At 43.8% G+C, this 21953-nt stretch overlaps 3 protein-coding genes across 3 annotated transcripts in view; 1 reads left to right on the forward strand and 2 right to left on the reverse strand.

Moving 5' to 3' along the window:
- Window positions 1–4817: 4817 nt before the first annotated feature.
- Window positions 4818–8731, reverse strand: LOC120061624 (polypeptide N-acetylgalactosaminyltransferase 6-like). Its single transcript, XM_039011526.1, has 10 exons — window positions 8247–8731; window positions 7957–8129; window positions 7517–7666; window positions 6968–7202; window positions 6772–6889; window positions 6306–6506; window positions 6001–6132; window positions 5798–5899; window positions 5276–5434; window positions 4818–4931 (listed from the first exon to the last, which is right to left on the reverse strand). The coding sequence occupies exons 1-10, from the start codon at window positions 8729–8731 to the stop codon at window positions 4818–4820; spliced, it is 1869 nt and encodes a 622-aa protein (XP_038867454.1).
- Window positions 8732–11375: 2644 nt separating this feature from the next.
- On the forward strand, window positions 11376–13337 carry LOC120061301 (testis-expressed protein 49-like). The gene is made up of 4 exons (XM_039011013.1): window positions 11376–11458; window positions 11697–11882; window positions 12811–12949; window positions 13038–13337. Exons 1-4 carry the CDS (start codon window positions 11422–11424, stop codon window positions 13084–13086), a joined length of 411 nt encoding a protein of 136 aa, XP_038866941.1. The 5' UTR covers window positions 11376–11421; the 3' UTR covers window positions 13087–13337.
- Window positions 13338–14178: 841 nt separating this feature from the next.
- LOC120061300 (adenylate cyclase type 6-like) overlaps window positions 14179–21953 on the reverse strand; it is a 55726-nt gene continuing 47951 nt past the window's right edge. The window contains exons 10-23 of the mRNA XM_039011012.1: window positions 21761–21889; window positions 21209–21237; window positions 20839–20986; window positions 20600–20697; window positions 20429–20516; window positions 20218–20334; window positions 19972–20130; window positions 19684–19859; window positions 19538–19591; window positions 19234–19366; window positions 18859–19122; window positions 18465–18669; window positions 18110–18234; window positions 14179–18007 (exon numbers count right to left, since the gene is read on the reverse strand). Of these exons, the coding sequence (XP_038866940.1) occupies window positions 17879–18007; window positions 18110–18234; window positions 18465–18669; window positions 18859–19122; window positions 19234–19366; window positions 19538–19591; window positions 19684–19859; window positions 19972–20130; window positions 20218–20334; window positions 20429–20516; window positions 20600–20697; window positions 20839–20986; window positions 21209–21237; window positions 21761–21889 (1854 nt within the window). The 3' untranslated portion in view covers window positions 14179–17878. The remainder of the gene's footprint in view (window positions 18008–18109; window positions 18235–18464; window positions 18670–18858; window positions 19123–19233; window positions 19367–19537; window positions 19592–19683; window positions 19860–19971; window positions 20131–20217; window positions 20335–20428; window positions 20517–20599; window positions 20698–20838; window positions 20987–21208; window positions 21238–21760; window positions 21890–21953) is intronic.

Raw genomic sequence — 21953 nt, forward strand, 5'->3', positions numbered from 1 at the left:
TTGTGAGACTCTGCTGTAGAGCTCATCACTCCCCCTAACTGGGGGGGGCCAGAGACAATTACTCGATGCCGACACATCTTTCTAGCTGATTTACACGCTGAAGCTATGTTGCACTTGGTGACCTCTGACTGTTTCATCCTAACATCGTTGGTGCCGACGTGGATAACAATATCTCTATACTCTCTACACTCGCCAGATTTAGCTTTAGCCAGCACCATCTTCAGATTAGCCTTAACGTCGGTAGCCCTGCCCCCTGGTAAACAGTGTATGATCGCTGGGTGATTCGTTTTAAGTCTAATACTGCGGGTAATGGAGTCGCCAATGACTAGGGTTTTCAATTTGTCAGAGCTAATGGTTGGAGCCTTCGGCGTCTCAGACCCCGTAACGGGAGGAGTAGAGACAAGAGAAGACTCAGCCTCAGACTCCGACTCGCTACTTAATGGGGAAAACCGGTTGAAAGTTTCTGTCGGCTGAATGAGCGACACCAGTTGAGCATTCCAACAGCATTTCCCTCCAGAAGCCATGAGAAAGTTGTCCGGCTGCGGGGACTGTGCGGGGGGATTTATACTAACGTTACTATCTGTACTTACTGGTGGCACAGACGCTGTTTCATCCTTTCCTACACTGAAGTATGCTTGGGGTCATTGACCATTTAGAAGACCCATTTGCGACCAAGGTTTAACTTCCTGACTGATGTCATGAGATGTTGCTTCAATATATCCACATAATTTCCCTGCCTCATGATGCCATCTATTTTGTGAAGTGCACCGGTCCCTCCTGCAGCAAAGCACCCTCACAACATGATGCTGCATCTGCTAAATGATTTAAGGATTTTCTCCCATTCTTCTCTGCAGAACTTCTCAGGCTCTGTCAGGTTGGATGGGGAGCGTTGCTGCACAGCTATTTTCAGGTCTCTCCAGAGATGTTCGATTGGGTTCAAGTCCGGGCTCTGGCTGGGCCACTCAAGGACATTCAGAGACTTGTCCCGAAGCCACTCCTGCATTGTCTTGGCTGTGTGCTTAGGGTTATTGTCCTGTTGGAAGGTGAACCTTCGCCCCAGTTTGAGGTCCTGAGCTCTCTGGAGCAGGTTTTCATCAAGGATCTCTGTGGTGGTCTGGGGCGGTGTGTCACAGCATCATCGGACTGAGCTTGTTGTCATTGCAGGCAATCTCAACGCTGTGCGTTACAGGGAAGACATCCTTCTCCCTCATGTGGTACCCTTCCTTCAGGCTCATCCTGACATGACCCTCCTGCATGACAATGCCACCAGCCATACTGCCTGTTCTGTGCGTGATTTCCTGCAAGACAGGAATGTCAGTGTTCTGCCATGGCCAGCGAAGAGCCCGGATCTCAATCCCATTTAGCACGTCTGGGACCTGTTGGATCGGAGGGTGGGGGCTAGGTCCATTCCCCCCAGAAATGTCCGGGAGCTTGCAGGTGCCTTGGTGGAAGAGTGGGGTAACATCTCACAGCAAGAACTGGCAAATCTGGTGCAGTCCACGAGGAGATGCACTGCAGTACTTAATGCAGCTGGTGGCCACACCAGATACTGACTTACTTTTGATTTTGACACCCCCCCTTTGTTCAGGGACACATTATTCAATTTCTGTTAGTCACGTGTCTGTGGAAATTGTTCAGTTTATGTCTCAGTTGTTGAATCTTGTTATGTTCATACAAATATTTAAACATGTTAAGTTTCCTGAAATCAAATGCAGCTGACAGTGAGAGGATGTTTCTTTTTTTGCTGAGATATATATATATATATACAGTTGAAGTCGGAAGTTTACATACACCTTAGCCAAATACATTTAAACTCAGTTTTTCACAATTCCTGACATTTAATCCCAGTAAAAATTCCCTGTCTTAGGTCAGTTAGGATCACCACTTTAATTTAAGAATGTGAAATGTCAGAATAATAGTAGAGAGGATGATTTATTTAAGCTTTTCTCTTTTTCATCACATTCCCAGTGGGTCAAAAGTTTACATACACTCAATTAGTATTTGGTAGCATTGCCTTTAAATTGTTAAACTTGGGTCAAACGTTTCAGGTAGCCTTCCACAAGCTTCCCACAATAAGTTGGGTGAATTTTGGCCCATTCCTCCTGACAGAGCTGGTGTAACTCAGTCAGGTTTGTAGGCCTCCTTGCTCACACACACTTTTTCAGTTCTGCCCAAACATTTTCTATAGGATTGAGGTCAGGGCTTTGTGATGGCCACTCCAATATCTTGACTTTGTTGTCCTTAAGCCATTTTGCGACAACTTTGGAAGTATGCTTGGGGTCATTGACCATTTAGAAGACCCATTTGCGACCAAGGTTTAACTTCCTGACTGATGTCATGAGATGTTGCTTCAATATATCCACATAATTTCCCTGCCTCATGATGCCATCTATTTTGTGAAGTGCACCGGTCCCTCCTGCAGCAAAGCACCCTCACAACATGATGCTGCCACCCCCGTGCTTCACGGTTGGGATGGTGTTCTTCGGCTTGCAAGCGTTCTCCTTTTTCCTCCAAACATGGTCATTATGGCCAAACAGTTATATTTTTGTTTCATCAGATCAGAGGACATTTCTCCAAAAAGTATGATCTTTGTCCCCATGTGCAGTTGCAAACCGTAGAATGGCTTTTTAATTAAGGTTTTGGAGCAGTGGCTTCTTCCTTGCTGAGCGGCCTTTCAGGTTATGTCGATATAGGCCTCGTTTTACTGTGGATATACATACTTGTGTACCCGTTTCCTCCAGCATCTGCACAAGGTCCTTTGCTGTTGTTCTGGGATAGATTTTCACCTTTCGCACCAAAGTACATTCATCTCTAGGAGACAGAACGTGTCTCCTTCCTGAGCGGTATGACAGCTGCGTGGTCCCATGGTGTTTATACTTGCGTACTTCTGTTTATACAGATGAACATGGTACCTTCAGGCGTTTGGAAATTGCTCCCAAGGATGAACCAGACTTGTGGAGGTCTACAAATTCTTTTCTGAGGTCTTGGCACTGAGTTTGAAGGTAGGCCTCGAAATACATCCACAGGTACACCTCCAATTGCCTCAAATGATGTCAATTAGCCTATCAGAAGATTCTAAAGCCAGGACATCATTTTCTGGAATTTTCCAAGCTGTTTAAAAGCACAGTCAACTTAGTGTATATAAACTTCTGACGCACTGGAATTGTGATACAGTGAATTATAAGTGAAATAATCTGTCTGTAAATAATTGTTGGAAAAATTACTTGTGTCGTGCACAAAGTAGATGACCTAACCAACTTGCCGAAACTATAGTTTGTTAACAATACATTTGTGGAGTGGTTGAAAAACAAGTTTTAATGGCTCCAACCTAAGTGTTTGTAAACTTCCGACTTCACCTGTATACACACACACACACACACACACACGTTTGGACACTTAATCATTCCAGCATTTTTTTTTTACCATTTTCTACATTGTAGAATAATAGTGAAGAAATCAATACTTTGAATTAACACATATGGAATCATGTTGTAACCAAAAAAAAAGTGTTAAATCCAAATATATATTGTATATTTGAGATTCTTCAAATAGCCACCCTTTCCACACTCTTCGCATTCTCTCAACCAGCTTCTTGAGGTAGTCACCTGGACTGCATTTCAATGAACAGGTGTGCCTTTCGTTAATTTGTGTCATTTCTTTCCTTAATGTATTTGAGCCAATCTGTTTTGTTTTGACAAAGTAGCGGTGGTATACAGAAGATAACCCTATTTGGTAAAAGACCAGGTCCATATTATGGCAAGAAAAGCTCAAATAAGCAAAAAGAAACCACCCATTATTACTTTAAGACATGGTCATTCAATCCTGAAAATGTCAAGAACTTTGAGGGCTTCTTCTAGTGCAGTCACAAAAACCATCAAGTGCTATGATGAAACTGGCTCTCATGAAGACCGCCACAGGAAAGGAAGACCCAGAGTTACCTCTGCTGCAAAGGTTCATTTCATTAGAGTTACCAGCCTCAGAAATTGCATCCCCAAGAAACACTTCAGAGTTCAAGTAACAGACACATCCACTGTTGAGTAGAGACTGCGTGAATCAGGTCTTCATTGACAAATTTCTGCAAAGAACCACTACTAAAGGACACCAATAAGAATAGACTTTCCTTGGGCCAAGAAACACAAGCAATGGACATTAGACCAGTTTAAATCTGTTCTTTGGTCTGATAAGCCCAAATTTGAGATTTTTGGTTCTAACCGCCGTGCCTTTGAGAGAGCCAATCACCCAACCTAAACCCAATTGAGATGGTTTGGGATGAGATGAGGGGGAAGGAAAAGCATATATGGAAACTCCACCAAGACTGTCAGAAAAACATTCCTCATGAAGCTGGTTGAGAGAATGCCAAGAGTGTGCAAAGCTGTCAAAGGGTGGCTACTTTGAAGAACCTCAAATTAACACTTTTGTCTACTACATAATTCCATATGTTATTTCGTAGTCGTCTTACCTATTACTCTACAGTGTAGAAAATAGTAAAAAAAGAAACCCTTGAATGAGTAAGTGGTCAACCTTGACTGGTACTCTATGCCCTAGTGATTAAAGAATTTCAAACAAATTTTAAAGTGTAAAAACATCAAACAGAAACTTCTACAAATTCATCTAAATAGGGATCCTCTAGAATAAAACATTAAAAAGCCTCAAACTTTTCAACTTCTCCTTTAGTAAATTAAGAAATAACAAAATTCTGAGTCAAACTGCACAGGGTCCCATATTTCAGAAATACATGTGTTGTCATCAAAAAGGGCAGGGCACCCAAATGTAATGGATGATGTAAGTGATCCTCCTTCCTCCCTGGATCCCATTGGTCAGCTGAGGTCCCAGTGTTGGCTGAGATTGGTCAAGTCACAGCTACTCATCACCACTTCACCTCTGTCTACAGTCAAGCATTTGCCCGAGGGGGGATTCTTAAGGAGAGAACCCTGTGTGAACACACAAACAATAATGAGCAGAATAAAAGGCTACTGTGCACTGCAAGTGACCACAACGCTCTGTTCTGCACTTGCCTTCTGAAAAGTGCAGCATGAACATAGCTAGTGTGTGTAACATGTGTATACTGTGAAGTTGTTAAAGCCCTTGTGTTGCATGACATACAAGCCTCAATCAGTAATTTGAGGAGAAAAGTGTTTCCACATACTGTATATGAAACAAACCCATGTACAAGACCTGCAGTAACACTTTCAGAGCAGTGCATTGATTAGAGTGTAAATGTGAAACGAACCAATAAAATATATATATTGACAGTTTACAACGTCATGTTACATACCGGTGTGAAATGCCACACTTGCTCGGGGGCCACTGTGGTTCCTTTGCCCTTCAGGCGGCAGAGCTTTATGGACACCAGCGCTGCCCCGGGGGTCGCATGTAGACACAGCTGCTTACCTATGTTGTGACGAAGCTCCTGGTGGGATGTGTACTCAAAATACTACACACAGAAATATTATGTTAAAAAAAACCTGTGTGGCAATTATAAACGTGCACACGGCTCCGCATATTGTATATTTAAGCAATAAGGCCCGAGTGGGTGCGGTATATGGCCAATATACCACGGCTAAGGGCTGTTCTTCAGTACAATGCAAAACGGAGTGCCTGGATACAGTCCTTAGCCATGGTATTTTGGCCATATACCACAAACTCCATAGATGCCTCATTGCTATTATAAAGTGGTTACCAACATAATTAGAGCAGTAAAAATAAATGATTTGTCATACCCGTGGTATATGGTCTGATACCACGGCTGTCAGCATTCAGTGCTCAAACCACCCAGTTTAGATCTAGATTAAAGTACCTGATTTCCTCCCATGTTGTGGCATGTGTATAAGATAACCGGTTTCCCACCCTTATTCTTTTCTCCCACATCCAGGCATGTCTTTGAGCCAGAGTTCTTGAGCTGATAAAATATAATTTTAGCAGAATATATACATTAAAAAAAAGTGGATGGGTATTTATAGACTGACAATCCAATTTCTAATGAAAGTTAAATAACATTACCGCTCCAAACATGACAGGGGTGAAGTCTGGAACATAGGCCTCTGGGTAAACGTTGTGCAAGTACCATGTAAAGTTTTTGCAGCTTAGCTTCTCTTTGAGTTTGAGGCGTTCAGAGATGTCACCATATGTGTTCTGAGTGAACAGGAATAACATTAAAAGAATGGTCATTTTTACATCATGTAAACAATAATGCAGGATACAGTACAATACCACTCTTTACAAAAGAGCCATGTGTAACTGTGAGAACAGCACCTAGACCCCCAGTAGTGGCATGTGTAAAACATTGAGGGGACACTATACCCAACCTCTTTGGCTATGGTGGCAGCCTTCTTGTTCCTGCGGTAGAAGATCTGCTTGTAGTCCTCCATCCAGACCTCGGCTAGGCGCACCTGGTTGCGGGCAATCACCGACCTGCCGTTGGGGAAGGTGTGAGGGCTCTTACTGCGGAAGATATGTCCCACCACTGAGCAGGGTATGATCTCCAGCTGGCCTCCACATTGCCACACCTACAAGAAGGACATTCCAGGTCAATGGAGTAGACAGAAAAGGGCATGGACTGAATGGTCGAGGCTCAAGCTTGGCACAACAGTGACTGAATAAAAGTATTCTAGGGAAGACAGGAAGTAACCATGAAGGGAATCAGAATACAGAAGGAAGCAGTGTCTGCTTTGACCAGCAGAGGGCATTAAAGTCTACATTAACCACCACCATCAGTCAGGCCAACATGATTGTTGATGTACTTCCTGCCCTTCCACATTCTGCATAACTTACCCTGAAGGACATCTCCACATTCTCACCTCCCCAGATCAACATCTTGGCGTCATAGGTCCCAATGTGCTCAAAGTAAGTCTTAGAAATAGAGAACAGACCACCTGCAAAGGTAGGAGTCCTAGGAGTAGACAATATATTTATGTTCAGTATGACATCACTTCACGAGTGAGTGTGTGTGTATGTATGTATAAAGTACCTGACAGGATAAGTTTCATTCTTGCGTTGCTTTTGGTCTTCCTCAGGGATCTGCTCCCACCCAAAGATAAGGCTCCAGTCAAAGTTTCCACGGTTACGGGCACGAGCTGTGGCGAGGGGTTTGGTGAACTTCATGTTGTTTTGGTCGATGATGACTATCTCAGGGCTGACCACAGCAGTGGGCTTCTCCACGATCCGAGCCAGGAGGGGTTCCAGCCAGCCATTGAAGCACTCGCCTAACCAGGGATGAAAATGAGACAAACAAGAATATCATATTCATATATTCCCTCACTAATAATCTTCAGTTTCTTTTAACTGACTAATGTAATGACAACTTCAAAATGTTACTGTTTTCCTCATTTAAAATCAGATCTAAGGGGCTTTGATGATGATGCTTAGGAGTAGTATAAAATAGTTGATCAGCTGTCAAGGGTAGAAAGTGACAGGAGCTTCTGGCAATGAGAGCACTTCCTGACCGGGTTTGTAGCTTATTAAGTTACTAAAATTGTATTCTAATTCTATGGTTTGCAGTGTCTGCTGGGACACACACAGTGGGAATCCAGGAAGGTGAGGATCTCTCCTTGAGCCGTCTGTGCCCCCAGTAGCCTGGCAGTGATTAACCCCTTCCTTTCCCGCTGTCGTAGCACACGCACAATCTTCAGCTGCAGGACATACTCATCCAGACGAGACTTCAGGTGATCTGAAAACCATTGCATGAGGATGGTAAAATACAGCTGGATTACATCTATCCACTGAGGTAGATATGTATTCTACTGAGAAAATTGTTACTGGGAGTTATTATATACTCTGGCATTGTTCTATTAATGACACTGTAGAGAGGAAGAGAGCAGTAGGGGAATCCCTACTCCCGTTTGCTCCCGTTTGCAAATACATAAACATTTGATAATGGCAAAGTCTGAAAGGTCTGTCTGTGCCAGGAAAGTCTGTCACTTTCATTCAGGTTTACAACACCTTCCATACCACACTTACCGTCTGTGCTAGCATCATCCACCAGTAATATCTCTGTGAGCATGGAGGCAGGAGCAGTGTGCAGGACGCTGTAAACTGTCCGCAGGAGGGTGGACCACGCCTCATTGTGGAACACGATGATCACACTGGTGGTGGGGAGAGGAGGGCAGCGCCGGAACCTTTGACCTGCACAACTGACAACAAAGATGCTATTCTCCAAGGGATCTGCTAGATAAGCTTCGATTGTACACAACCATACATACAGTACATATCACTCCAAACTAGCTTCCCTTCAGTCCCCCTGTACTCACTCTGGGTGGCGTGTGTCATTTCCCAGGCTGCGGTGAAGGGAGATACGGTCGCTGGCAAATTGGTTGAAACAATTTTTGGTCAGCCCATCCTGCTTCTCTTTAATCTCTGCAGGGGTCATCCTGCCCATCACAAACGGTCGGCCGTAGGCTCCGGGGTCCTCTGGGTCCTGTAAGGGCCTCTCCAGGTGAGGTTGAAGCTCATCTATGCTGTAGAACCCAGGTGGACAGCGGGGATCAAAGGAGTTGGTCCCAAGCGCTGAGGGAAGGGGCAGGGGGGCACCAATCTGGAAGCCTATATTTGACACAGCACCTCTGACCACACCCATCACCTGTGACTGTTTGTTCGACAGCTCTCGGAGCCAGGGTTCAGGGGAAGTCCCACCTCCCACGTCGTACTGCATGACGAGCAGTAGGACCAGGAAGAGGGAGCCCGCTAGAATGGCAAGCTTAAAGGGAAGGGTGTGACGGCGGGAGAATGCACGCATTGTGCCGGCGTACCAGAGAAAGACTGCAGGGCTGAAACAGGAGTGATAAAGACATGAGTCAGGTGATGACTCAATTGCCTTTGACTGTCCCGAGAAGTCCATTTATCACACCATCCAAACTACAACTAATTACATACTGTTGTTAATTGAGGAGAAATTCTAACAGTTTACAGTAACTGGTATCTGTCAGAGTAATCAGTTCTACATTCTACAATAGCAAAAGGAAACAGTCATGGGACACCTCTGAGAAGCTTCATTGTGTGATATGTAAATACAGAGTGCCTGATAAAAGCTTTGTTCTCTATGAACAGACAAAGCTGTCGTATCCTCCCTTGTAGCACTTCCCTTCACACTTGTCTGTATAACTATGGCTTTCTATTTGTTCACGTAAGGTAGAATGAAAGTTGTGGGTAGAATAAAAATTGAAAGGAGATGTAAACTGGCTAATCTTGAATTTTACCAAACAGAGCCTTCAAAATACTGACTTCATGCTGAACTGGAGTATGTCAAGAATCTCTACATAACAGAGGATTAGACTACACAAATTCCTCATTTATTATAAACAGCTGGAACATATGTTTACTATGAGAGAAACAGCAAAAGGAAACTCATGCATGCCTGCCATAATATTGTGTGGTTATTGTGTGGTTTCCCAGTTTCACAATACTTAGGAGTATTGTGGAAAGGAAACAAAAACATGAAGCAAACAGATTTAACAGTCCCAATGTTTGAAACAAACAGCATAATGTTGTCACCTAGAGTCACACTTGTTTATTTTGCAAGCTATGCCACCCACAATTCTACATAAAGTAGGTTAATAGGACCATCGAGTTTAGTCTAATTTATGTTTTCATTTTTGCCATGGAAAATCTAGTATAGTATTGAAATAATGGTATGGTGACAACCCTTGTTTGAAGCCTCTTGGATTACCTTAGACACACTGGCTTTGTCTGTAAGTCTGTAGGAAAAGAGACCAAAATGTCACATACACCAAGTTTGTATTGGAAACAATATATTTTTTATGGTCTATTTAGATTGTGACTTCTGAAGCCCTATAAAGAAACTTTGTCACAGCTATTGCCTGCTTTACTTACATGCATCATTTTGTCTAGTTTAGGCTGATGAAGTGTGACAAATTGGCCAATAGACCATAATGATAAAATTCACTCTACTTCATGAACTTCTCATTAAATCCTCTTTTTTTGTGACAGCTGTTCCATCTTCCCATTCACCTTTTGCAGCAGAACCCAGTTCTAGAAAACCTGATCTATAGGACCACATTACATATTCCACATATGAATGCATAAGAGCTTTAAAAACCCACCCGTGTCAGTCAACTACCCCATGTTAGGAATCATAAATGAGAGCATGGCATTTACCTTTTTAGCTGAAAACCAGACCACCCAGATGTAGCCTACTTCAAGTCCAAATTTCAGGAATCTAGCCACTTTTTCTTGTCTTTTATCGCTTCTTTGTAAAATTATTCAAAACTGCGACGTAGTTATCTATACTGACGCCACTTGGCATTGAGCGCAGCAGGTGCGTGCCATTACACTGATAACAACAACTGGTAACATGGGCTGCATTCAATATCTGCAACATTTGCTTATAAGCAACAGTTTACAAGAACAAAAACCTATCTATGTTTGTTTGTTTTACAAATGTGCGTGTGCTGGAAAATATATATTTTTCCCATAGTTTAATTAAACTATTAGACTAATCCAAGTGGCTCTGGCCTAATCGTTTTTAATCAACCATTGTTTTTTCAATGGTTGAATCTAGGCTAGTGGAATATTAATATGCACAGCCTTAACACATTATGTGTGTAATGGTCGTCATAAGGGAGAACTATTACTGCTATTATCTGCTCATTTATTTTATGCTTTTATTCTCAACAATATATATAGGTGACTAGGCCTACACATGATGTAGCCATATCATATCCATAGACTTGAGCAGTAGACCTGTAGTATGATGGAATTTCTAGCACAGGGGTGAATTCAATGAGTGAAACTCTGAGGGTGTTCGATTAATCTAGCCCCGGCGCCCGTGTTTTGCATCGGCTGAAAGTTGATTGCATTCGATTTGGAACCGGGCTGCCTCCCATGCGTGAGCCAAGTGCCCCGTTCAATGTCCACGGCGAAATCGGCTCAAGCACGTAATTAAGAACGTGTAGTAATTAGTCGGATCCTGTGTTTTCCCATGCAGAAGTGATTGCTTTCGATTACTGTTCGATTTGAGAAAGGCATTCCACCCTTGATGCTTTCGCCCGATGACGTGAAGGGCCTTTGCCTGGTGCCCCGCGGCACAGCATAATCGAATCCGCTCATTCAGAACGTTGCAGATAAAAATTTAATAAACAAATCTGGTATAGTGCCTAATTCTACAAGACAGAAGATCATCTGTCAAAATGCATTTCTATCTGAACGTTTTGTAACGTTGCACCTTTCTAAACAGAGCCCGGTTTCTTCACAGGCTGATGTCTGGAACGCCATCTGATTGGTGGCGCTTGTTACCATGGTCCTGTGTAAAACAGAAGTTGTGATTTATTTACAGAGGCCCTTGCTTGCCTTTCCCACGTTTTCCTGCTATCCTAAACAGCTTCAGACTGTTGCTGGAGACGGTAGCGTTACTAAATGGCTTTCTTCGGGATAACGAATTTGGGCTATCAAAACCCCATCGGAGGCAATATGTTAGTGAGTCCAAGATTGTCTGCTTCTCCCCGTGGTGAGTGCTTTGCTAACGTTAGCTAGTTACTGTACTGTAACGTTGTGTTCATTTGTTTACACTGACTTAACGTTACTTGCTAATTACCTACGTTAACTTAGCTAAATGGTCAGTCATTAAAACAAGCAGAATAAGTATGTATGTTAAATGTCATAGCTTTGCTTTATCTGTGCTGACATGGATAATCATTCGAAGGTACAAGTGGTCATGCCGGAACAACCTGCCTTTGCTTTTATAGATGAGGTGGATTCAAGGAGCTGGGATAAACAGTCAGGACTGCCCTCTATCCAAGTCCAGAGGGGACCCCCAAAATGCACTGATACCGGCAGTATCTACAACCAGCCTTCTCCCTTCAGCCCAGACATACACCAAGGGAGCCAGGGGCGATACAGAGAGATGCTCAAACGGGTTCAGATACCAAGATGTAAGTTAGCTGTGAGTACTCTTAAGTATTTATCACTTCATGTACAGGTGGTAGGCCTTAGCTGTTCAACATTTCAGTTTGAATGAAATAAACTGATCGAAAATATAAACGCAACATGTAAAGTGTTGGTTTCATGAGCTGAAATAAAAGATCACAGAAATGTTCCATACGCACAAAAAGCTTATTTCTCTCTTTATATCCCTGTTAGTGAGCATTTCTCCTTTGCCAAGATAATCCATCCACCTGACAGGTGTGGCATATCAAGAAGCTGATTAAACAGCATGTTTATTACACAGGTGCGCCTGGTGCTGGGGACAATAGAAGGCCACTACAAAATGTGCAGTTTTGTCACACAACACAATGCCACAGATGTCTCAAGTTTTGAGGGAGCGTGCAATTGATATTGCCAGAGCTGTTGTCAGAGAATTTAATGTTAATTTCTCTACCATAAGCCGCATCCAATGTGGTTTTAGAAAATTTGGCAGTACATCCAACTGGCCTCAGAACCGCAGACCACATGTATGGCGTCTTGTGGGCGAGCGGTTTGCTGATGTCAACGTTGTGAACAGAGTACCATATGGTGGCAGTGGGGTTATGGTATGGGCAGGCATAAGCTATGGACAACAAACACAATTGCAATTTATCGATGGCAATTTGAATGCACAAAAATACAGTGATGAGATCTTGAGGCCCATTTTTTTTTCAAAAGGTATCTGTGACCAACAGATGCATATCTATATTCCCAGTCATGTGAAATCCATAGATTAGGGCCTAATGCATTTATTTCAATTGACTGATTTCCTTATATGAACTGTAAAATCAATGAAATTGTTGCATTTATATTTTTGTTCAGTATACATTTTACTAAACTGAAGGCAAGGGCACACCGTGGATCAACATTGAGTGACATGTAGTCACTCTTCCCTAGCCCCGAATCAGCTGTACTCAGTGCCCCTGACAGACAGCCAGCAGTGTGGATGGTGGATGTTTAATGGAGGCCAAGGAAAGATGCATGAACCCTGGACCCAAGTCAGACGATTCCCCCGCAAGAACAGTGAAATGACCAAGTGAGTGTCATGTCGGATTCTAACATTTGTTTCTTGAAGTCCGATGTGTCAGTGGCCTGCTCACCCTCTGCCTACTGTTTTTACTCAGGTTTGTGAAAGAGATGTCAATGACGGACCGAGAGTTCAGCTTATTCTGATTTCCACTCCTGCAGTAACACACACAATCCCATCCAAAGACCTCTGGGACCTTTACACTGTAAGGACTATTGTGGTTTAATAAACTGAGACATTTTCATCATAGCATGTTATTTATTTTTGTGAGCTACTGTATCAGGTTGTCAATTGACCTCTGCCTTTCAACTGGTAAAATTGAGCTGTTACCTCTCTCTAGAGGAATACAATTGTAATGCGCTTGAGGAAATAAGAGTATTTTGTTTCAATAATTAGTTATTGTCACTCAGTAAGGTCATTCATTCGACCTTGAGGATAGTCAGTTACTATCTCGGATCAGATACGATATTATGACTGAAAAGTGTCTAGCCAAATATTTGATACGGCATGCTTGTATATTTAGTAAAGCTTGTATTTTGCATACTTTCAGTACATTAACTAAATCAATAAAATGATAAATGTTTTCCTCATGTTATCTTTAACATTTTTCTAAATAAGCTAACATTACAGTATCATTAATAACATATGAGGTCAAATGAATATCCAGATATCTTTGCCACATATCACTTGCTTTCTGTCAGTACACTTTTGGCAGCATAACCAGTCATCCATCACATTTACCCCATTCCCACCCTAACTCCTCCCTCATCTTGTAGGCTCCTTCCCTGTGCTCTTGTACTGTATGCAGTGTGCTTTAACTTGCTAGTCCCTTTCCAATATGTGTGTGTAAACTCCTGGAGTTTCTATGTAAATGTAATGATCTGTGAGAGAGGCACTCTACCTGAGAAACAATGCTGTTTCTGATTACAGGGTCATTGAGTGAGTCAGTCAGCACTGAGCACACACACCAGTCTCAATTGCGGGCTTGAACAATTCAGAGGATGTGGCTGTAGCTGCCTGGCGTCTGTACATTGGGCACTGTAACTCCTTCATGATAGTGCATGGAGGGACAAAGATATGAATCCTCATGTATGAAATGTTTTGGGTATCTGGGACTGCTTGCTCTCATCTAATAATTTCATTGGTCAGTATCTTCCCAATGACAATCAGCCAATGGTAATCCTAGTTTTTACAACGGGTAAAGAAAGCCGCACACATTAACAGCAATCAACACCACATAAAACAGCCATTGTTTTTATTCAATTTTTTTCTTCAAGGGGAAATGTTATTTTGTCTGTCATTGTCCTAAACTCTTCTTGTCCTTCACCTCAGTAAAAACAGTGCCTTCTGAACTCCTTCAACACAGGGGTAGAAAACAAAAAGAAGGGGTCTGGATTCATCAGGCTTGAGCAAAACACACTCTCAGTAGTTCTGGGACAACCCTCCTCCCCTCATCTGTGCCCTAAAAACATCCCAACAGTCAACAATTAACAACCACCCAACCCAAAGACAAGACAGCCCATAGAAATAGAATAGAACGTGCATCATCTTACTAACCACGTCCATTCTATGTATTCTATTTCTATGTTAATCACTCTCAATTAGGCACAACCTCAGTCATTTATTGACCCCAAGACCTTTACTGTTCCCCGGCGGTCCCACACGCTCAAGGCCAAACATCACTACACGGGAAGGGGGCAATAACATGAGGCTGCATTAGCTTGCTTTAGTACGAACATTATCAACTTTTAGTGTCCATAGTCAAGTGTGTTTTGAAAATGTTATTGGGAAGTCAAAATTATCTAAATAAAGTCAGTGTTGAGTCAATGCTAAGGTCAGTAAATTATTTCCATTAGCTTTCACAGGCTGTCTATCCTTCCCTCGATTTCTCTGCCTCTGTGAAACTCAGTTCCTCTTCTCACTGTATTCTCCAGTGGCTTGTTCAATTAAGGCAGAGTTCTAATACTGCTCACACTGCTGATTGTGTCCTGTCTCTCTGAGGGCCCTGAAGTCTGATAGGGATGGGATCAGTGCATAACCTGACTGAGCTTAGTCCTGCAGTAGTGTTTGCTCAATAAAAAGGTACAGTGTACAATCTGTATATCTGTGGAAAAGCGACATCTAATGAGTATGTGTGATCAAATCTAGGGCCAGTGTTTGAAATACTGTAGTTGGCTGCAGTTGATCAGTTGGTACCATTGAGCTTGAGCTTACGTCTGGCATTTTACAAGAAAGCGTTCTGCCCTTTGATCCTTATCATTGGAATGGAATCATCATAATAAGAGTAATAATTCATCATAATAACAACAACCATAAGGTTAATACAAATTATGAATACAGAGGTGATAAAAAATACTCAACGTTAAAACAAACAGAATTGAAAACAGGATACCACAATCAGACATGCTTTAAAGCAGTTAAGTTAGGCAAAAAAGCAGTTTGTCGTATCATAACCTCACAGTGAAAATAGTTATGCCCCTTCAAGATTACAAAGCACAGTATTCAGCCTAATATATATATTTATATATATATATATTTACTTCCTTCTTTCTTTAGAAAATACTCGTTAGCGATTCAAACTTAGGCGGCTGTCCGGTACCACTGTATTTAATGCCCAGGCTTTCCCCTCTGGTTCTGGAACATCTTAGGCGGCTGTCCGGTACCACTGTATTTAATGCCCAGGCTTTCCCCTCTGGTTCTGGAACATCTTAGGCGGCTGTCCGGTACCACTGTATTTAATGCCCAGGCTTTCCCCTCTGGTTCTGGAACATCTTAGGCGGCTGTCCGGTACCACTGTATTTAATGCCCAGGCTTTCCCCTCTGGTTCTGGAACATCTTAGGCGGCTGTCCGGTACCACTGTATTTAATGCCCAGGCTTTCCCCTCTGGTTCTGGAACATCTTAGGCGGCTGTCCGGTACCACTGTATTTAATGCCCAGGCTTTCCCCTCTGGTTCTGGAACTTCTTAGGCGGCTGTCCGGTACCACTGTATTTAATGCCCAGGCTTTCCCCTCTGGTTCTGGAACATCTTAGGCAGCTGTCCGGTACCACTGTATTTAATGCCCAGGCTTTCCCCTCTGGTTCTGGAACATCTTAGGCGGCTGTCCGGTAGCACTGTATTTAATGCCCAGGCTTTCCCCTCTGGTTCTGGAACATCTTAGGCGGCTGTCCGGTACCACTGTATTTAATGCCCAGGCTTTCCCCTCTGGTTCTGGAACATCTTAGGCGGCTGTCCGGTACCACTGTATTTAATGCCCAGGCTTTCCCCTCTGGTTCTGGAACTTCTTAGGCGGCTGTCCGGTACCACTGTATTTAATGCCCAGGCTTTCCCCTCTGGTTCTGGAACATCTTAGGCAGCTGTCCGGTACCACTGTATTTAATGCCCAGGCTTTCCCCTCTGGTTCTGGAACATCTTAGGCGGCTGTCCGGTAGCACTGTATTTAATGGCCAGGCTTTCCCCTCTGGTTCTGGAACATCTTAGGCGGCTGTCCGGTACCACTGTATTTAATGCCCAGGCTTTCCCCTCTGGTTCTGGAACATCTTAGGCGGCTGTCCGGTACCACTGTATTTAATGCCCAGGCTTTCCCCTCTGGTTCTGGAACATCTTAGGCGGCTGTCCGGTACCACTGTATTTAATGCCCAGGCTTTCCCCTCTGGTTCTGGAACATCTTAGGCGGCTGTCCGGTACCACTGTATTTAATGCCCAGGCTTTCCCCTCTGGTTCTGGAACATCTTAGGCGGCTGTCCGGTACCACTGTATTTAATGCCCAGGCTTTCCCCTCTGGTTCTGGAACATCTTTTTTCGTTTTGAGTCCTTTAATTTCCATTTGCAAAACAAATGGGAAGGGACACATTTGAAAGGGATGGAGCAGTTGACAGTATGCCTTTGCTGTATACAACTGTGCCTTGGGTGCTCGAACTGTTATAGCTGGACTGAGCCATGGTAGGGGGAACAAATTTGACAAGGGTTAAGGAGGAGGGGGGACCATCCTATTTCCTCTCATTTTGTTGAACCGACAGGTTGAACCCTCTCCCCCGGACTTGAAAAAGGCTACCAAGCCTCTATTTAATCTTAAATAACACATTTTAGAGATGGAGGCAGAGTAATCATATAGATGTCATCAATGATAAGCTGTACTGGACCTCTTTGCTGGCTGATTGATAAACAAAATTAAAGTTGTTACATATTTTGCCCATATTGATTAATAGCATTTGCCAGCACTGTACTAAAAAGACTGAGGGTACTGCCGTGCAACAGATTGAGTTGGTGATCATTGCAGACTTTTGCGAGAACATAACAGACATGTCTTGCCTTGTTTTTCGTAAATACTTTGGTCTTTGGTCAATATTTTCCTTCAATTTATACACATATTCATACACACAAATATGCATGTACATACACACTTATAAACGTGTAATAAACTGGATATCTGTGCACGTATGTATTCAGACTTTTTCATAAAGGAATTTTTGCACAAAACATCAAGATTAAAATAAATAAGTAACCCAGAAATAAAACATGAGTACCTGTTTCATAATTCTGCTGGGGAAAAAATGATGGAAAAAAAAAAATCACAGAAAATGATGTCAAATAAAAAGTAGCCTTATGTACAGCCTTTTTCTTTTTTTGACACAGGCTAAAGGCGTTGTTTTAAATAAACAGACTTTGCATCTTTAAAGTAGCCTGAGAGAAAGGCTAGACATGAGAAAAATACTTGTCCTTCCATGTGTGTGGGTGCCAAAACATGGCTGCCACATAAGTACACTTTCCTTCTCAACAAGAACATTTTCCTTCTCAAGTCCTGGAGTCTCAAAGTCTTTTCTCTTGGCTCGGGTTTCAAGTGATGGCGTCGCTAGTTGTTAGCCGCTAGCTCGCGGTGCGAGTCCTCCCTCAGTAGTCCTGCCGCGGGAATGGTCCCGGCTAGTGCTGCCACGGCTGCTAACTATTGGGCGGTCCATCATTCAGGAAGTAGGTCGTCATTTCTCCTTTGCCCTTGACTTTGACGACCCCACGGCACTCCAGAACATATCCTATATCTGAAAGCACCTGGTGGAGGTCCGTGGTAACCTGAGGAGAGTGGAAAAATGTGCATTTTTGACCGGCATACACTATGCTTATTAGGAACGGAGTATGACCTACTGAGTGTTAACTGATTGACATCCTCTATACCTGAATGCGGTCTGGGACTCCTGTGCTGTCCATGCGACTGGCTACGTTGACCGTGTTCCCCCATATATCGTACTGGGGCTTCCGTGCTCCAATCACCCCTGCCACCACTGGCCCAATATTCAGACCTGAAAAAAGAGAGACAGATCATAGATTCATAAACATAGCGGTTATTCATACCAAACTCATGCATCCAACCATATTCTACTCTGTTTCCTATTAACCAAGGCTCTCTCTGGTCTGCAACACTGGTTCCTATCCCACTCAATCCTGTCTGTGTTTCAGAACTTCATGTGATATTATTTAACCTCAGCTTGTTTAAAGCTTTGTTGAGGTTTTTCAGACTGTTTCCCCTTACCTATCTTCATCTGGAAGTTGTTGAAGGAATGCTCGTTGATGTACTTCATCTGTTCCCTCAGTCTCATGGCGTAGTCGGCCAGAGCCGTGATGTGGGAGCGGCCCTCACGGTCGTAGGTGGAATCATTGAGACCCGAGGCGGCCATGTAGGTGCTGCCAATAGTCTTGATCTTCTCCAGCTGACGAAACTTCTCCTCACTGATGATCTGAGAGTAGGACAAAACACAAAGCCTCAGGTTTGAGTTTGACCAAAAATGTATCCTATTTTAAATGCATGAGGCCAACGATGACTGTACTGAAAATGCACCAAAGGGCAAAAGACACGGAATTCACAATGACACTAAGCGTCCAAAAGTCCATAGTCTACCCTCTCCTCTCCCTCCCTCCCTCTTTACCTCGTCAAAGTCGGCGATGATCTCGTTGAGCAGCCTAAGACACTCCACTCCCTCATTGTTGGCCTCCAGCTCCACGTAGAACTCAGAGAAGTTGGAAATGGAGGCGAACATGACGGCCACACACTCACAGGACTGGTAGTAGAGCTCGTCGTTACGGCGCTCACGCGCCAGGAAGTGAGCCGCCACGTCCTTGGGCAGGATGTTGTGGAGGAGACGGCGGTTGTAGGCCTGAAGCTCCTCCATCTCCTCCTTCTCCTCTGTGGCCTGGAAGGAGGACATGAGGGAAAAAGGTTAAGATAGGTGGGGACATCTTATACTACACTATGTTCTGCTGTAGTCAAGGTAGAGGAGTGCCCCTCTGTAGGCCCATGGTACCTGTAGTTTCCAGAGGAAGTCGAGGCGTGAAGTGGACTCCACCTGCTGGGCATGGAGGTAGAGCGCCAGCACAAACACAGTGAGAATCACAGGAGTCATGACTCTCAGAGATACTTTGGTCACACTGAACGGGCTGCAGAGAGACAGAACAGGAGGTCAGAGAGGAACAGCTAGAAAGAAAACCAAGAAAGACACAAACCAAACTGCAGAGAGAGATTGGATCAGAGAAAGAGAAAATGGGTCATATACACACCTACACAGATTTAAAACAATGATTTCAGAAAGGCTTTGAATCCAAACTTACCACTCGTCTGTAGTTTCATTGAAACTGGACCATTGAATAGTTTCATTGAAATCACTGGATGAGAAAAATAAAGAAAATGGTTTAGTCAAAAGAAAACATTGATGACTACAACGTTGTGCCCTCCTGAACGCAGCCCCAGTACTCACAGGGCTTTGGAGGTGACAAAGAGGTCAGCATTTTCGAACAGCGCCACCTGTGGCCACTCCACCAGCAGCAGGAAGGTGAGCTGGATGAGCAGCATGAGGGCCAGCTTCCCTATACTGCTGATCTGGAGGAACACTGAACAGGCCAACAGGGTCAGCAGCACACTGTAGCTGAAATACTGAGGGAGAGAAGGACAGAGAGGATTGATTGATGATCAGATTAACCTGTTATTTATAAAGAACATATAAGACATCAGTATACAACCTGACATTGGTGACACACCCACTCACCTCTGGGAAGGGACATGAGGGGCCCTGGCTGGGACAAATCTCTAGACCCCCATCTACCGACACAGACAGGTTGCGGATGAGACAGGGGGTCACCATGGAAACAGAGATGTTCAGCTCCCGGGCAATGCAGTCCACCAAACTCTCCGTGTCACAAGCAAACTACAACCGAGGAGACACGCACAAACATATTAACTCGTGGGGAAATGTTTGCTGTAGTTGTGTGTGTGTCAATCTGTTCAGTCTCACCATGTTGACAAAGGCAGAGATGAAGACGAGGATGATGGTAAACACCCCCACCAGAGTGCTGTTGGTACGAGACTGGACTATCTTCTTTGACACTATCTGCATCGCAGCTGGAAACAGCTACAAGAGAGGAGGAATAAAGGAAAGCACGTTTAGTGTCCAGAATGCATGTGGGTATGTACAGTAGGTAATGTGTGTGTTGTGGAGGTCTTACCTTAATGCAGGAATATATGGCACAGATGAAGAGGATGTTGGCGAGGATGATGAAGATACTGATGTAGATCCCCAGCATGACTGGGGTGCTGCAAGAAGAGACACACAGACAGGAGGACTCAGAAAAGTAAGTGTGTATGTGTGTGTGTGCGTGTACGTGTGTGTCACTCACTGTGGAAATATGACAATCTGGATGAAGGAGATGAAGCAGAAGACCAGGAGGGTACAAGCCACGTAACCCCCAAAGCGATCGTCTACCTTCTTCGAATACTACCAGAGAGAGATCAGAACCCATTAAAAAACAAATCTTAGGAAACCATCAGCAGACATTAACTGTGAATGTGAACTACATAACACACCAGGGATTAACTAAATAAAGCCCAGAGTATTCTGGGAGATGTACGCAGAGACCTTTTTCTCCAGGCTAGAGGTCTGGAAGGTGAGCAGGAACTTCTTGACGTGGTCTTTCCTCAGCTGGTCGATGCTGCGAGCATCGATGGCTCGCCCCAGAAACTCATCCACCTCATCTTCAGGGTTCATTGCCTCCTGGGCACCACGGCTGGAAAGGGGGAGGAGAGAGAGAGAGAGAGAGAGAGAGAGAGAGAGAGAGAGAGAGAGAGAGAGAGAGAGAGAGAGAGAGAGAAATGTAAGATGGTAAGACCTTTAGAGTATGTGAATGTGCATTTTGGCACGTGAGCCTGTCTCCCTGGGTGTGTATTTAGGTGGGTGTGTATATGTGTATATGTGTTTCCCAAACATCCTCAGAGCAATAACTACTCACTTGTCTTTGCTGGACGACTCATCAATCCCCTGAGAAAGAGAAAGAAAAGGAGGATTAACCAACATACAGAAACCCAGACAAGAGTTGTAAAAGAGAGGGATTAACCAATAGATAAACCCTGTAGGGGAGAGATACAGCTGGCCCTCAGGAGACAGGAGAGGGAAGACAGAAGAGACTATCAGTAGACACTGGGGAACATAATGGAGAGACTACTACAGGGTTTCCAAAACTCGCTTCTGGGGACCCCAAGGGGTGCATGTTTTGATTTTTGCCCAATGACTACACAGCTGATTCAAATAATCAAAACTTGATGATTAGTTGAATATTTAAATCTGCTGTGTAGTGCTAGGGCAAAAATCAAAACATGCACCCCTTGGGGTCCCCAGGACCGTGTTTGGTAAACGCTGGTAGTGGGACACACAGAGCACTCTGAAGAGAGGTAACATTTATGGGTGAGACTATTGGGATACAATAAGTAGATATAGGGGAGAAGCAGGAGAGACACAGATGAGACACAAATGAGCCAAGAGAGAGAGAGAGGTCTCGTCTCACCATCTGTCTGAAGACTTTGGAGTCCTTGGTCCTGGAGAACCTTGTGTCAGGCACCCAGCGAGGCATCAGGCCCTCGTTGGAGTTGGACCGCGTCCTCTGCATCTTGGCCATCATGGCCTTCTCGTCTTTCTAGACAGAGGAAAGCACAGAAGGTTAGACAACTGAACCGGTGAAACTCTTGAGTGGATTAAAG

The sequence above is a fragment of the Salvelinus namaycush genome, chromosome 16 (genome assembly GCF_016432855.1).
Source record: "Salvelinus namaycush isolate Seneca chromosome 16, SaNama_1.0, whole genome shotgun sequence".
In the NCBI taxonomy this organism is placed as follows: domain Eukaryota; kingdom Metazoa; phylum Chordata; class Actinopteri; order Salmoniformes; family Salmonidae; genus Salvelinus; species Salvelinus namaycush.

Coding starts and splice junctions, on each gene's coding strand:
- LOC120061624 (XM_039011526.1), bottom strand. CDS start 8,731: ATGCGTGCATTCTCCCGCCGTCACACCCTTCCCTTTAAGCTTGCCATT. Junction 8,130..8,246: donor AATGACACACGCCACCCAGA/GTGAGTACAGGG, acceptor CTTTGTTGTCAG/TTGTGCAGGTCAAAGGTTCC. Junction 6,890..6,967: donor AATGAAACTTATCCTGTCAG/GTACTTTATACA, acceptor GTCTACTCCTAG/GACTCCTACCTTTGCAGGTG.
- LOC120061301 (XM_039011013.1), top strand. CDS start 11,422: ATGTTAGTGAGTCCAAGATTGTCTGCTTCTCCCCGTG. Junction 11,883..12,810: donor ACGGGTTCAGATACCAAGAT/GTAAGTTAGCTG, acceptor ACTCTTCCCTAG/CCCCGAATCAGCTGTACTCA. Junction 12,950..13,037: donor AAGAACAGTGAAATGACCAA/GTGAGTGTCATG, acceptor GTTTTTACTCAG/GTTTGTGAAAGAGATGTCAA.